Here is a 17010-nt window from a genome sequence, read left to right as displayed (position 1 = left end):
CCGGGCCTCCGGAGGAGGGTCCCACATGGTGCGCAGACCTCTCCTGCCGCCCGCTGCTCCCCTCAGCAGTGTACTTCGGTCCTTCTGCCTGCTCTGCCCCCTGCTCTGGCTCTGGTGAATTCTCTCACCCTCCCGTGCTTCTGACTGTACCCAGTGCTTGTATAAATGAATGAATAAATAAATAAATAAAATAAAAAAAAAAATATTCTAAGATGGATTCTCATTGGCCTATTTTATAAAAGTTATCTCCTGAGTCAATACAAATGGGAAACCAGGAAAAGATGGTATCATCTGGGTAAGTGGCAAATCTGTGCTCACAAGGACAAGTTATATTACTAGAAGAATACAGAATGCACTAATAGTTATTAAATAATATTTCAGGTTAAAAATGCCCTCTTAAGCCAGTAAGAAAAATGGTTAATTAATAAAGAATGATGGGACAACTGGCTGTTTAAAAGAAAAGAGAGCTGCTTAACTTACACCTGTAACAACAACAACAACAAAAAAAAAAAACACAGAGTTGGGCCTCCCTGGTGGCACAAGGGGTTAAGCACAGCACTGAGAGGCTGTCCACAGCTGCCCACATGGCACAGCAGACCTCTCCTGTCTCGCCCGCTGCTCCCCTCAGCAGTGTATTTCTGTCAATCTGCCTGTTCTGTTCCCCTCTGTGTTTCTGATGAATTCTCTCACTCCCCCCGACCTGCGCCTCTGGCCTGTACCCAGTTCCCGTGTGCATAAATCAATCTTTAAAAACACACACACACACAGAAGTATATAAATAATGCAATTTAATGTCTGTTTCATGCATGTCAAAGAACATACCTGCCACAGTGTTCAGTTCCAAAAGGAAGTTACTTATGACAATACAAAGCACAACAAACAGAAACACTTAACTTTTAACTACTAGAATAACTTTATTTCTAATACTGAGTCTTTAAATAGGAATTCAATGGAATTAAACACACTCTCCTGCTTATTCTCCATTGGTTTCACCCAGAATTTCTCCCCACCTCTTGTGCCCACCTGGGTTGATCTGCAGATGGCACCTGGCATGGTCTCCAAATTTGGTGCCACAAATCAGGTAGTAGCAGTATCTCCTTAAAGTTGGTCCTCCATGGCAGCAGCTTTTATCCGGCCTCGCTAATACCTGTTTCTATTTTGCCCCTTTATAGTTTTGAGTGGCAATGGCTTCCTGCTGATGCTAGTTTTCAGGTACTTCAAAATCCCATGCTTTTGGCCCATACCACTCCAGTAGGTTTGCTATTAAAATCTTGAGATGGAACAGAACAGTTTTACACCACAACCATGGCTGACAGAAATAGCCAACCCTATACTAACTCATCAAAATAATTAATTTTTCCCCCAAATTACTGTCTAGAACATTAACACTTAGAAAAGTATCTATATCAAGGGGATTGCATTCAGCTCTAAGTAACAGACAGTCGTAAGAATAAAATGTCATTACCAAGGTAACACAAAGTCCTAGTTGACAACAGGTCCAGAGTTGTGCAGCTGAGTGCCATCACCTCTGAGCCAGGCTTTTCTCATCTTGTATACTGTGATCTTCAGGCTAGTGCCCTTTAGGGTTGTGAGCTTAATCTGGTATAACTTACAGGCATGAAAAAGTCCAGCAGGAAAGAAAAGCTCTCTTCTCATGCCATGATCTCATCATTGAGATCTTTCCAGAAGTACTGCTGAGTATTTTCCAAATATCTCACTGCTCCCACGCTCACCCCAACAAAATCATTAGAAAAGAATTTCCATGAGTAAATTAGACTGATCTGGATTTACCCCTAAATCATCTGAAGAAAGGATGGACAAGCAGTCTGGCAAGAAGCAGGAAATGGCTGTTGAATGGGTAGTATTTCCTGGAACTGCTCACCAATGTATTCTAGGAAGCATAGGAAACAGTAGGACAAAGGAGACAGACAATATATGATATTCTATTAAGTACAAACACAGTTCCTGGGTTATATACCACTTGGATTACATATACCATGCCTAAATACAGTAATGAAATACCATGAGAGTGAAAGCGGTGGCATTTCTACATAACATTTATAGAATGCAGTATTACTGTAATAACTGATGTTAAAACCTTTGCAAAATTCACATAAATACCATTGTTATTAACATTTACCTTATTGACTGAACCAGAAGCATACGAAAAACCTTGCAAAAATATTGTCTGTTTTCTTTATAGAAGTGGTTGTTCAGTAATAATGGCCATATTCATTCATATGTGGCAGCAAATTCAGAGGAAAGGTAGGTGATGTGGCTGTAAAATAGCACGTACTGGACAAACTGTCAGTAAACTCTGGTAATATTTAAAATAAGACTGGATGCAGAAGTATTTAAGCCTCATGTAAACATATTTTGACTTCTTTGTTGAACAGGCAGTTCGGCAATGGCCATAGTCATTTACTGTCAGCAAAGAGAGGTGTGGTTTGTACCTCGAATTTTCCAAATATATTTGCACACATATACAGTGGTATGCTGGTAAATATTTGACAAACATTTCTCTGAAAAAATAAAAATCCTAATTTCTAAACTTTTCCAATTTCCATGGTGACAATACTCCCATATAGCCAAGCTGCCACATGATGACACTGAATGTACAGTTGGAAAGAGATGTGCAGTAGCACAAATAGTATTTCATAGTGCAGATTCAGTAAGTAACCCAAAGAACAAAAATAGCAGCAAAATGATGTAAAATAATTAGGAAGGGATGAATGTTGAATATTGCCTTTGTTTTTCATGTAGTGTAAGTTTATATAATTTAATTTTTTGATAATGACTGTTTAACAACTGGCACACACAATTCCTGAAAATTTAACAAATGCACTATTTATAAGCTACTATGAGCTTCTCTAGCACACCACTATTTATGTGTGGGTATATGCAGTACAAAAATATTTACATGTATATTAATCTATAAAGACACTGGTGGCATTTAGTGTGGAAAATATTAATACAGACTACAACAGTTATTTAACTAAGGGTTCATATTTCTCCTTCACAAGCATATTGGGTTCTAATATACAAATCAAACATACTCCAAGCTTCTATTATATTAGCATACTCACATAAGGCCTGCAAACATCAAGGACTCTTCACATGTATGTATAGTGCTGTTGTCAACCTTTTTAAAGCTTCAGATTCCACTGTAAATATGGGCATAAATGCATATCATCCATTATACTTATAAAAAAAACTTGGATCATGTCCAGAATATACTATACAACAAAAATTCTACATAAAGGTTTTTACTACCTTACTTAAATGAATAAATTTCCTCAGTATAAATTTCCTGGTATAAAGTTTTAACTTTTGTTGAAAGCTTTCATACTCAAACACTAAGATTTTAGTCTAGTATTATCAGAAATACAATGAAATTATCACTTTCCAGTTATTTGTGGCATTCTTTGGGTTTCATTAACTTTATTTTCTAAAAGTGTATATTAAAACAGGTAGGAAAAGTCTTCTGAACATTCAAGATGTTGACAGAGCTTTCACCCTTGTGTGAATTCTCTGATGTTTAGTGAGTACTGACCTCTGACTAAAGGTTTTCCCACATCCATTACACTCATAGGGTTTCTCCCCAGTGTGAGTTCTCTGATGTTTAGTGAGAGCTGATTTCTCACAGAAGGTTTTCCCACACTCATTACACTTGTAAGGTTTCTCCCCTGTGTGAGTTCTTTGATGTACAATGAGGTTTGACTTGACACAGAAGGATTTCCCACATTCATTACATATAAAGGGTTTCTCTCCTGTGTGTGTTCTCTGATGTACAGTTAAGGCTGATCTGTGGCAGAAGGATTTCCCACATGAATTACATTCATAAGGTTTCTCCCCTGTGTGCGTTCTCTGATGTTCAGTAAGGTTTGATTTCACACAGAACGTTTTCCCACATTGCTTACATTCATAGGGTTTTTCTCCTGTATGTGTTCGCTGATGGTTGGTAAGGTGTGGTTTCTGACAAAAGGATTTCCCACACTCAGTACATTCATAGGGTTTCTCTCCTGTGTGTGTTCTCTGATGTTGAGTCAGATTTGATTTCTCCCAGAATGTTTTCCCACATTCACCACATTCAAAGGTTTTTTCTCCAGAGTGAGCTCTCCGAAGTTGGGTGAGATGTGACTTCTTGTTGAAATTAATTCCATTTGCACTGCATTCATAAGGTTTCCCCCCTATGTGTATTATCTGATGTTTAAAGAGGGCTGCCTTTTCCCATGTTTTGTGACTTACTTTATACTCATGGGGAATTTTTCTTGTGTAGGTTCCCTGTCGGATAATGAAGGCTGAGTTGTCACAGAGTATTTGTCCATACTCATTACATTCATAAGGATTCTCCCCCGTAGGAGCTCTCTGATGTCCCAATCTTAACTTCATATAGAAGGACTTTCCACAAATACTGCATTCACATGGCTCCATTTCCAAATCAGTTCTCTGAGACAAATTGAGCTTTAAACTTTGGATGAAGGTTCTTCCACATTCATTATATTTACAGAGTGTCTCTCTCATTTGAACTCTCTTATTTGTGAAAAAGGCTGCCTCCTCATGGAAGCCTTGTCCATTTTCATTATACTCAAAAGGTTGGTCAAAAATTGGCTGAATGAGATCCTGGCTACCATTGAGGATACTCCTTTTTTTACTATATTTATAAGATTTTCCTGCAGAAGGAGTTTTTTCATGCCTAATATCAAGGAGAAATTTCTCATATATATTAAACTCATCGAGCTTCTTTCTGGAATAGTTTTTCCTACTAATAACTAAGCCTGAAATATTTTTCAAGCTCATCTCACATGAGTCACATATGTTACATGGAAAATTTCTTGAAGGAACAGGTTCTGGGCCCAGACTGAAAGTTTTTCTTACAATATTACTACTAGCTACATTTAACATTTTGTTGGTGGTAAAAGCAAGCTGCCAAAACTGCTCATCTTGATTTTCCTGGCTGCTCTCTATCAGGTCATCAACTTTCCAGTCTTCTAGAAATGAGAAAACCACATCTCATAAATCCTAATGCATTTCTAATAGAATTGGATTTTACATAAATACCCTACTAAATAGTCAACTTTTCTGTTTCAGGTCAATTTTCCAGTATCAATTAAGTCCAAAAGAGAAAGCCAAAATGTACCACAGAGGAAACAGGCAATGCGATTTAACACTTTACAGATTTAATCTTTAAAACAAGACAGAAAAAGGTAAAATAAAATTCAAAGCACAAGGAGCAAGAGAGTGGCCAACAAATGGTGTCCAAGGAAAACAGAGGGAAGATGAACAATTTTTAAACATTAACTAACCAGAGATTAGATAATGGGTATAGCTAAATCACTCTAATATGTCAAGAGCAAAGGAAAATACTCATGAATGAAAATGACATGAAGAGTGTGATTAAGGCAACAGAGGAATATGCCAAATATCTTTGGTCATTTCCAAAGGTCTGGGGCTAAAACAAAAATGAAAAATATTTCAAAGGTGATAAACCCTAAGCCACTGGCCTAAGATTTCATTTCCTTTGGCTTCCATCCACCTATGAACTAACTCACCAGGGTAGCACTGGCTTGGAAATGCCTCCTCTAATATCCAGGGCTCTTCTCCTTGCTCTATCTTGAAGATCACTTCTGGCTTAGTAATACAATACCCTTTTAAGAGAAAATAATACAGGATTATGGCTAATCAGCCTGGCTTTAGGGACTCTGCAAAAATGATAGGGGAAAAAGATACAGCTTTATGAGCTGCACAAATGAGCCAATTCCTGAGGAGGTAAGAACACAGCATTCTTCATGGTGACTAAATGGGATCTCAGAGCCTTGACTGTCAAGCTTCAAATCTGAAAATTTCTTAGTAAATTTTATCAACTAAGAAATGCATGCTGTTGGTAGTATTTGGGGGAAAATCTTACCTACTGAGACAAGGTGGCTGTAATTTTCCAGGATCACATCCCTGTATAGTACCTTCTGAGCAGGATCCAGAAGATACCACTCTTCCTGGGTGAAGTCCACACATACATCTTTGAATGACACTTGTTCCTGTAATAATATATTCTTTTCCTGCATGAGCCAGGCAGATTTAGATGTCAAGATTACTTAAGAGAACTAATCTCTTCAGAACTTACTAGAAAATGACATATAACATGCCTTTTATGCTACAGTATCTTGGATAAAAAAATTACAAATTAAGTCCCACTGAGGGCCTAGTATTTGCTGCAAACACTACTAAAAAAAATCAAACACAGTTCCTATTCTAAAGGTATCAATGACCTGATATATATATTATATATATATATTAACATTTATTAAACTAGACAGTGTAGGAGCCAGCAGTATGCACAAACTGAGGTTAAGTTAGTTCTTCCATATTTTATTTTATATTATCAAGGAAAAGTTAGTTCTTCCATATTTTATTTTATATTATCAAGTTAACTTTTACAGAGGAAATATTTCATTGTTAGAAATGAAGAGTGGAACTGAAGTTATTATGGTACAGCTCACCACATTGAAGTAAAGAGTTCTATGTTCTACTTGCCCACCAGAAAAAGAATGAATCTTCTAAAAGAATTAGAAGAGATCACATGCTGGAGTCCCTACCAATTTTTGTTTGTTTTAAATTATGATGTTTACAATCCAATAAAAAATTTCATGGTATGTGAAGAGAGGCAATAAAAATAGACCCAAGGGGAATCCAGATATTGGAATAATAGACAAGATCTTCAAAATTAATGACTAACAAACAGTAAAACATGAAAAATTATTAACAAAATAAATGAAAATATGGAAGGGGCCTCCCTGGTGGCACAGGGGATTAAGATGCAACCTATTAAGCTGTCCACAGCCTCTGCAGCACAAGTTTGATCCTCCGGCCAGCCAGGGAGCAACCTACATGGCGCAGCAGACTCTCCTGACTTGCCTGCTGCTCCCCTCAGCAGTGTACTTCGGTCAATCTACCTGTTCTATTCCCCACTGTCTCTGGTGAATCCTCTCACCCCCCCCATACCTCTGGCCTGTGCTACAGCTCTTGTATGCATAAATAAATAAATCTTAAAAAAAAAAGATGGATGATATTTAATAGATGGTATATATCTTGTGAAGATAAGAATAAAGCAGGTCTCTGGGCCTCCCCTGTGGTGCAGCGGTTGAGCACTGGGTTGCGAAGCTGCCTGCAGCCTCTGCAGCGCCGGTTCGATCCTCGGCTGCTCCCCGGCCACTGGAGGAGGGTCCCACATGGCGTGCAGACCTCTCCTGCCGCCCGCTGCTCCCCTCAGCAGTGTACTTCAGTCCTTCTGCCTGCTCTGCTCCCCGCTCTGGTGAATTCTCTCACCCTTCCGAGACTCTGGCCTGTACCCCAGCTCTTGTATAAATAAAAATAAACCTTTGAAAAAGAAAAAGGTCTGGTACAAGGGTAACCCTTGGCTGCTATGTAGGAACTTGGATTTTAGGAAATTCTCACCATTCTGAAATAAAAATGGTTCACTGAGCCTAAACTATTTGTGTAAGCAACTTGATTTATGCTGCACATGTACATTCCTTTTGAGGTATGGAATTTTGTTTTGTACTATGTAGAAAATATCTATGTGACCAGCCCTTAAAAAAATGCCAAGCACTAATTATTTATTGAACATTGCTTGCAGATATTTAATGATTTTTTTATTACATCTCTTTTACTAGAGGATATGTGTCCTGTGAGATTCCACTGGGGAAAGTGCTTAGAAGTTTGTATGTAGTTTCATCTGGACTATGTCCCATGTGCCTTTTCTTTTTTGCTGATTTTGTTTTGTATCCTTTCACTTTAAAAAATCATAGCTACAAATATTACTACACACTGAGTGGTCCTAGTGGTCCTGCAAATGGTCTTGGGGAACCTCCAATATATACATATACCCACATAACTACAAGTATAAGAGTTTTTTTGTAGAAATGAAAGAATATCTTGTATTTTGTAGAAATATTTTGTAGAAATGAAAGTAAAAACTCAAAAGAAGTATTCAAAATCACATTAGTGAAAGAAGCAATCTGAAATATGTATGCACGTAAACAGCAGAGTACCAAAAATCATAAGGCAAAAGCTGATGAAGTTGAAAGGAAAACAGACAAATCTATAATCATAGCTGGAGCCATCAACAACCTTCAGCATTGAAGATCAAGCAGTCAGAAAACCAGTGAGTATATAGGTGATCTGAATAACACTAATAGTCAACATGAATCTAAAGGGACATACATAAAATACCCCATCCAAAGGGATAAAATACTATATTCTATTATCCTACTCAAGCTCAAAGGGAACATTCACCAAGATACACCATAGCCAAAGCCACCAAACTCACCCTAACAAATCTGAAATAATATCTATAACACAAAATGTTCTCAGACTACAATAAAATTAAATCAAAATTAATTAAGCAAGAGATAGCTGAAAATTCCTCAAGATACTTAAAAATTAAATAACACACTTACAAATAACCTTTATAAATAAAGAAATTTTAAATGAAAATACCATTTATTGAAATTTGTGGAATGTAGTAAAAGCAGTGTATCCAGGGAAACTTATAGCATCAAGTATATATAATATTAGAAAAGAAAGACTTAAAATCAGCAACATAGGTTTTCAGGTTAGCAAATGAGGAAAAAAAAAGAGGCAAATTGGGCCTCCCTGGTGAAGCAGGCGGTTGAGCGCAGCGCTGTGAACTGTCCACAGCCTCTACAATGCTGATTCAATCCCTGCCTGCCGCGGAGATGCCACATGGCGAGACAGATCTCTCATGTCTCCCCTGCTGCTACCCTCAGCAGTGTACTTCATCAATCTGCCTGTTCTGTTCCCTGCTCTCTCTCTGGTGAATCCTCTCACCCTCCCACACATCTGGCCTGTACCCCGGTTCTTGTATAAATAAATCAATCTTAAAAAAAAAAGTTCTTTAAAAAAAAAAGAGGCAAATTAAGTCTAAAGCAAGCAAAATAAGTAATACAGATTAGAATAAGTCAAAAAAATGGAAAACATGATAAAAGTCAATGAAAACAAAAGCTGTTTCTTTGAAAGGAGCAATAAAAATTTACAAAATCTCCAGACAATGTACCCAAGAAAAAAGAGAAGACACATACTATGAATTTCAAAAATGAAAGATAGGTTGATACCACTGATCCAAAGAGTGCATTAAAAGAATAATAAGAGAATACTATAATCATTGCTATGCTGAAAAATCCTATGCCTGAGTAATTTGGATGAAATGGACAGCTTTCTTAAAGGACTCAATTACCAAATTCACACAAGGAGAATGATAACTAGAACAGGCCTATAATCTGTTTTAAGAAATTTTTAAGCTAATAATTAAAACACTTCCAAAATAAAAAGCACCAAGCCCAGATGACATTACTGGTGAATTCTCTTTAAAATTTAAGGAAAAAATACCAATTATACACATTCTCCTCCAATAAGTAACATTTCAAAGTCCTTATATGAGGTGACAATTACCCTGATACCAAAACCACTTAAAGTCCACAAAAAACCTAAAGATTTTTCATTAACATAGATGCAAAAATCTTAAAATATTAGCAATTGGGGCCTCCCCTGGTGGTGCAGTGGTTGAGCGCTGGGCTGAGAGGCTGCCCGCAGCCTCTACAGCGCCGGTTCATTCCCAGGCCACCAGGGAGGGTCCCACACAGGAAGAAAAAAAAAAATCCGCAAATTAAATTTGACAATACATCAATAGAAAAATAGAAACCATAAGCAATTAGAATGGCAGGTATGCAAGGCTGTGTCATTTTTAAAAAGTCAATCAACATCACCACATTAATGGGTCAAACAAGAAAAATCAAACAATCATATCAATTGATGAGAAATCATGTGACAGACATTCAGCAAACTAGGGACCAAGGGGAATTTTCTAAACTTGATAAAGACCATCTAACGGGCCTCCCCAGTGGTGCAGTGGTTGAGCGCTGGGTTGCGAAGCTGCCCGCAGCCTCTGCAGTGCTGGTTTGATCCCTGGCTGCTCCCCGGCCACCAGAGGAGGGTCCCACATGGCGCGCAGACCTCTCCTGCCGCCCGCTGCTCCCCTCAGCAGTGTACTTCGGTCCTTCTGCCTGCTCTGCTCCCCGCTCTGGCTCTGGTGAATTCTCTCACCCTCCCGCGCTTCTGACTGTACCCAGTGCATGTATAAACAAACAAACAAACAAACAAACAAATAAATAAATAAAACATGCCTCTATTAAAAAAAAAATTTAAAAAAAAAAAGACCATCTAACAAAAACCCTACAGGGGTCTCCCCGGTGGTGCAGCAGTTAAGCGCTGGGTTGCAAAGCTGCCTGCAGCCTCTGCAGCGCTGGTTCAATCCCCGGCCACCGGGTAAGGGTCCCACATGGCGCGCAGACTTCCCCTGCTGCCCGCTGCTCCCCTCAGCAGTATATTTCATCAGTCTGTCTGTTCTGCTCCCCACTCTCACTCTGGTGAATTCTCTCACTCTCCCGCGCTTCTAACTGTATCCAGTGCTTGTATAAATAAATTAATTAATTAAATCTTAAAATAAATAAATAAGTAAATCCCTACAGGTAACATATTTAATGTTAAGCAACAGGCCTCCCTGGTGGCGCAGTGGGTTGAGCGCAGCGCTGTGAAGCTGTCCGCAGCCCCTGCAGCAAGGGTTCGATTTCTGACCGGCCAGGGAGATTCCCACATGGCGTGGCAGACCTCTCCTGTCTTGCCTGCTGCTCCCCTCAGCAGTGTACCTCGGTCCTTCTGTATGTTCTGTTCCCTGCTCTGTCTCTGGTGAATTCTCTCACACTCCCGCGCCTCTGGCCTTTACCCCAATGCTTGTATAAATAAATAAATCTTAAAAAAGAAAAAAAAAGAAGGAAAATAGGAAGACTTAAAAAATAATAATAATCTAAAACAATGCTACTACATTGAGGTGGAACTAGCATTTTCATCCTAATAGATCATCCTATGCTCTGCGAGTCTAAGACAGGACAATGATGCTCAAAGCATGTCTTATGACACCCTGAAACTGAGTACAGAGTCCTTTACTACCAAGTGCACACAATCAACTATCACTTGACTCTTAAAAATAACAAAACATCTGGAAACTATTAAAAGGTAAGGATCTAGAAGCCTCCCTAGTGGCGCGAGGGGTTAAGATGCAACCTATTCACAGCCACTGCAGCACGAGTTCGATAGCCGGCCAGGCAGCTACCCACATGGCACGGCAGACCATGTTTTCAGTCCATCTGCCTGTTCTGCTCCCCACTCTGTCTCTGGTGAATTCTCTCACCCTCCTGCACCTCTGGCCTATACCCCAGTTCTTGTATAAAAAATAAATCTTTAAAAAAAAAAAAAAAGACCAAGGTTGACAGGTAAAATAGACAGAGCAATGGGCCAAGGATGGGTAAACAAAGGACAAACAATAAACCCAGGCATAAGCAATGTATGCAGTAAAAGGAAAAGAAAACTTTACGAGGGCTAGAAAGGAAATGTATCAGAGTTAGGAAAGGAGACACAGGAAGGTGGAATCATAAATAGCAACAGACAACACTTTCAAAACAAAGATAATGTGTATTATAGTATCAAAAGCTGTACAAACATCAACTAAGAGAAAGACAAAAAAAGACAATTTGGTGCCCTTTTCCAAAGCTGATTTGTATGAATGATGGTAAGGGAGGGAGTGTTGAAATATACATGAAAAATACAGAAACAAATGTAAGAAATGTCTGAGATTAAAGCTACACAGATGATCTGATACAAATATCATGAAGAGCTATCCTGAGGACATGCAGTCCCTCCAGTCTGCCAAGTTTTATTCCTGGATCAAACAGGATCATGGGAGAGCTGTCTACCTCACTGTTTGGGACTATAAAAAAAGAGAGCTCTGTGGGCCTCCCTGGTGGCGAAGTGGTTGAGCGCTGGGCTGCAAAGCTGCCCGCAGCCTCTGCAGCGCTGGTTAGATCCCCGACCACTGGGGTAAGGGTCCCACACGGCACACAGACCTCTCCTGCCACCCGCTGCTCCCTCAGCAGTGTACTTCATCAATCTGCCTGTTCTGCTCCCCGTTCTGGCTCTGGTGGATTCTCTCACCCTCCCATGCTTCTGAGTGTACCCAGTGCTTGTGTAAATAAATAAATAAATCTTTAAAAAAAAAAAAAAGAGCTCTGTGAGTTCTATAGTTGACACTATGGTGTTTATAGGAAATAAAGTTATAGGAAATATTGGGCTGTTGGAAAAGTCAAGATTTATTTTTTCTATGTTTTTCAAGCAAAAATGTGTCATGCTTTTTCCCACCACACAACATCTTGCATTTTAGGGTTGTTACCAAAAAGTCAGAGAAAACCTTCAATAACTTGGATAACTTAAAATAAAAAAAAAAAAACCCTGCATCTAATTTCACCAAATTCTGTACTTTAGATTTGCTGCTCTTGCTCTAGTTCCTTTAATGTAAATTTTTGTCTAGTTCTTTTTCATTTTAAAAATGTAAATACTTACAAACTTTAGAAAACCTACTTAAAAAATATGGAAACCTAATTTAAAACAAAGTGAGAATAAATAAACAGAAAACTCACCTGGGATTTGTTCATTTTCTGCTCTTAGTGGAGAAGGGAGAGCTAAGGGAGAAGGGAGAAAAGAAGTCAAGAGAGACTTGGCCCACCTGGCAGTTCCTGGATTCACCTGCCTACACAGCTCCACACACAAGATACTTACGTGTCCATGTGTGGCTCCGATATATGTTGAGTTTAGACATGATACTTTTCACTGAGGGAATGTAAACATTTGTTTCTTATAGATTTATTAGCAATTTAGGTTCTGTGACACAGAAAAATTAAAAAACATGAGAAGATGAGTTTAACATATAACAACCTAAAGGAGGAAACACTACGAATTTGCCAAAATTTATTGGGGCGGGGGAATCTCCAGCTACATTATCTATTTACCTACTAACACCATAAATCCCTTGAGGTCACCTAATCCAAGAAACCTCTAAAAAAAGGGATGGGGTGTTTAAGGCAGAACCAGAAATCTTTAAAATGTTGGTTTTAATCTATTTAAAATTTTCAAAAGGATCTTTCAATAAGAAGGTGACTCTGACCTAAATCTGCAATCCTTTTAATCTTGGTTCTGCACTAACAAAGCCAGTCACCTTCTCAGACTCAATGTTTTCTTTTAAATAAGGTCACAACAGATAACCCCAAAAGGAACTCCCTGCACTACCATCCTGTGCATCTGTAAGGCCAGAAGACCAGGACAGCAGCATCTCTCTGCTGTCATCAACAATGGGACACTGAAAGCAGCTCACCTTAGGAAAAGAGTGAAGGAGAATAATGGGAATACGGGGTTTTTAGGAAGAGGTAGTTAACAGACTTCCTTTAGCTATGGCTGGTGAGCTTTTCATCTCTGACAATACCCTAACAACCTCTCCAAAGAGGTGACATTTCCTGTACAGCCTGTGTGCCCACCCCTGTACAGCCTCTGCTCCAGCTCACCTCTCTCTTCTCAGATTTGTCCCAGGCCTTCCACCGTCACACAGACTTCGATGGCTTCAGGATACTGTGTCATGATTATATGTAACAAATAACAAATGAATACATAACAACTTGGGATCCGGAGAATGTTAGAGCCAGGAAAAGGGTTAGGCGGCTAGCTCATCCAGCCCCTTCCCTCTTCCATTTCACAAATGAGTTAACTGAGGAATGGAGGCCCTAGAGGCTGGGCCAAGCTCCAGCCACAAACAGTACAAACATAAAAAATAAATACAATAGCAGCTGACAACCTGTGTGCTCAGGACGACACGATGCGGCAAGTTTAACATCCGCATTACATTTACAGACAAAGGAAACCGAGTCTCACGTTGGTTATGTTATCCCTGTAATTCATTTATATCAGCACCCCCTGGCCTCCAAGCCAGGGGCGTTCATTCCCCGCACCCCCACATCTGCCCACTCCCCATCAACCCAGAATACAAGCCGCGCAGCGCACACGTCCCACGTCGCGCATGCGCACTCGCTCTTTCCCGCAGCCCCCACCCCTCCCGTGGGCCCGGCGCACTCATCACGCACGCGCCCTCCCCAGGCAGCCCCGCTCCCTCCCCGCAGGCCCGGCGCACACGTCACGCACGCGCACTCCCCAGCAGCCGCCACACGACGGCGCCGCCTGCTCGGCTCCGGTGCTGGACACCTGCGGTCCGGTGGGCCGAGAGCCCGCGTTCCCAAGCCGAACCCGGGCACATTCAAACAGAGACGCCCCCGCCCGCCGTACCATCAACTCTCTGGGCGCCACAGACGCCTGGGGTCCCGCCGGTGTCTGGGGGGCTCCTATCCACAACCGGGCACTGCTGCTTCGACCCGAGCGGCGCGGGGTCCCCTCGGCCCTCGCCCCCACCCTCCCGGGCTCACCCGCAGCTCCCGAGCCGCGTAGGCCCGGAGGCAAGGGATTGTTTCCCACGAGGGGCTGCAGGCCGGGGAAGGCGGCGGGAGGAGAAGGCGGGGATGCACATGCGCAGAGGGAGGGAGGGACGGGCGCGGGGCGCAGAGCTGGAACCCAGTGCTGACAGCTGGGCCGGGAGAGTGCTTCTGTCGCTAGAGCAGTGATGCTTCCTTCGTTCCTGAGTTGCAAGATGAAGCCTTTAGGAGCACCTACATAACAGGGTTTAAGTGAAGACTAAGTCTTTTATGTTGTCAAAGCAGTTTAGAAAGGTGTAGGCACTTCAGTTGTTCAGTGCGTTTCTCAAGATTCTCCTACCACTTCTTTAGAGAGCACCTGGAGAGTTTCTGCCTCCTGTTAGAGTGGAGAGGTTACTGAGATATCTTGCTTGGAGCCAGAATTCCGTTCATGCCCCCAGAGATGTGCATCAAAGCGCTGTGTCTTTTAGAAGCAATCCAGGAGATTGGAAAGGGGGGTTGTATAAATTTCATTTGTGAGCATGGACAAATGTTATTTTAGTTTTGACAACTTTAGTTTCTAGTTAGTTGAGATAAATTTATTTTCTATGAATAATGTGACCACCAGCATGGTTTTTCACTGGAATGCGGGAACAAAAGCAAGATAGCAATTTAGTATTGAGCAATAATCCAAAACTGTTCATATTTACGAAAATTTTTCCATACTAAACTAAAAGAAGGAAGCATATGCTCACCCCTCAGGAACAGCAATACTGTTCCTGGAACCAAATATACATTTTTTTGATTTGCACATCCTCCTGACAGTGTTCACACTAATCATATGGGCACATTATTTTGTCTCTATTCATAAAACTATATATAATAGCCCCCTGGATCAATGTCATTTTTCACTTTCAATTTTTTAATAACCTCACATTTAAAGAAGAGTTGCAAGACAGTGCCCAAAAGCCCTTCACCCAGCTTCCCCTAATGTTAACATTTTACATAGCCTTAGTACTGCACATGTATGGAAACTAAGAAAGTAACACGTGTACAATTCTGATAACTAAAGAGTATATTTTTATCAGTTTTTCCTCAGATGTCCTTTTACTGATCCAGGATCCAATCCAAAATACCACAGTGCATTTAGTCATCATGTCTCTTTAATCTATAACACTCTCAGTAATTCCTTGTTTCATGACCTTTGGGTATTGAAGAATTAGTGGTAATGACACTGGAATTGTAGGTTTTCAGGCCTAGTCTCCCACCCAGGAATGGATCTCAGGCTGCAGGGGCAGTTCTGAGCTCCAGCCACTAGACCACCAGGGGTTGTTGTCTCATGAAGCCGCAGCAGGAACTTCGCGGGCGCTCAGGCAAGCAAAGCGAGAAGAGGCAGATTTGTTTAGAAAAAGAAAAAGTTTATTGAGAAAAGGAACAGAAATAAAGTGGGACTTCAGGCCATGGAACCAGGCCAGGGAGGGGCAAGGAAGCCAAAGTGGAGTTGTGTTTCAGGGAATATAGACTTTCTTTCCCTGATTATTCTAAAGCTCCACTAGTCTCTCTGTGATTGGTTAGTTCTTGGTGGTCTCGCTCACTGCCTAAATGTCTCTGTGCCCAGAACCAAGTCTCCGTGTCCCAGCCCTTATCTTTTTTTCTTCATTGCCCTCTATTTGGAATGTCTTGTTGACCCTAAGGTCATAAAGCAAGTCCCTAATGTCACAAGTCCTGGGGTGTTTGATTAGTCCCCTTTGGAATTTGTTGTCCTTATCTTTGGAGGCTTCCTTAACTCTCCTGAAGCCCCTGCACTGTCCTTGAGGCTGCCTAATTATCCTTAACTTGTCCTAGGATTCAGTAAGATATTATGAAGCATGTTCCTGAATTTGAACTTGTCTGATACTTTTGAGACAGGGCAAGCTAGGGTTATTAGGCAGTTTTTAGGGACAGTGCAGGAGGGGACCTCTGAAGAATTTAGGAAGGCTTCAGAGATAAGGACAACCAAAGAAATATAACCAATTCCATTAGGAAAACAAACACCCCAGGACCACGAATAATATTAATACTGTTAATGCTAGTCCTGGTTTCCTTCAGGTGGTAAAGGGAGGCGGAGATTGGAGAAATGGAGAGTGGTTTGATTTATGGTCACATTAGAAGGGCAGCTGTTTAACTTCAATGCAGGGATGCGCATCCAGAAGACTGGGCCATAAATTTAAAGATGCAACTAATGGGGAAAGAGAAAGCTGTTAGATAAGGAATGTGAAGATCCCCGCTCAGTTGCAAATTAAGTGAGACAGCCCAGCCGAGAACTAACCAATCACAGAGAGACTGGTGGAACTTTAGTATAATGAGGGGAAAAAGGTCTATATTCCCTGAGACACGACTCCACTTTGGCTTCCTTGCCCCTCCCAGGCCTGGTTTCCTGGCCTGGGAGTCCCACTTTATTTCTGCTCTTTTCCTCCTCAATAAACTTTTTTTTCTAAACAAACCTGACCTGCCTCTTCTTGCTTGCTTGCCTGAGCGTCTGCGAAGTTCCTGCTGTGGCTTCGTGAGACACCAACCCATGGGGGGTCTAGCAGCTGGGACTCAGCGCTGCCCTGCAGCCTGGGATACGTTCCTGGCTGAGAGACTAGGCCTGACAATTCCGGCATCACTTTCT

The 17010-nt window shown here is 41.0% G+C and overlaps 1 protein-coding gene across 7 annotated transcripts; it reads right to left on the bottom strand.

The window, feature by feature from the left end:
* Positions 1-553: 553 nt before the first annotated feature.
* ZNF248 (zinc finger protein 248) lies at positions 554-14450 on the bottom strand. Of its 7 annotated transcripts, XR_008551760.1 has the most exons (8): positions 14236-14360; positions 13464-13527; positions 12685-12786; positions 12546-12587; positions 5909-6056; positions 5553-5648; positions 3087-4991; positions 558-1891 (listed from the first exon to the last, which is right to left on the bottom strand). XR_008551760.1 is itself a non-coding variant. In XM_054694887.1 (7 exons), exons 4-7 carry the CDS (start codon positions 12558-12560, stop codon positions 3493-3495), a joined length of 1755 nt encoding a protein of 584 aa, XP_054550862.1. In that variant the 5' UTR covers positions 12561-12587; positions 12685-12786; positions 13464-13527; positions 14236-14360; the 3' UTR covers positions 554-3492. The 7 variants fall into 7 exon arrangements, 6 of the variants coding, with proteins under 6 accessions (XP_054550862.1, XP_054550859.1, XP_054550858.1 ...); XM_054694887.1 differs by having other exon boundaries at positions 554-4988; XM_054694884.1 differs by lacking the exon at positions 14236-14360 and adding an exon at positions 14373-14450 and having other exon boundaries at positions 555-4991.
* Between the last annotated feature and the right edge of the window lie 2560 nt (positions 14451-17010).

Source organism: Talpa occidentalis, unplaced genomic scaffold (genome assembly GCF_014898055.3).
Source record: "Talpa occidentalis isolate TD23 unplaced genomic scaffold, MPIMG_talOcc4v2.1 talOcc4.14, whole genome shotgun sequence".
NCBI lineage: Eukaryota > Metazoa > Chordata > Mammalia > Eulipotyphla > Talpidae > Talpa > Talpa occidentalis.
The sequence above is the reverse complement of the archived record's forward strand: the minus strand, read 5'-3'. Positions and strand labels throughout refer to the sequence as shown.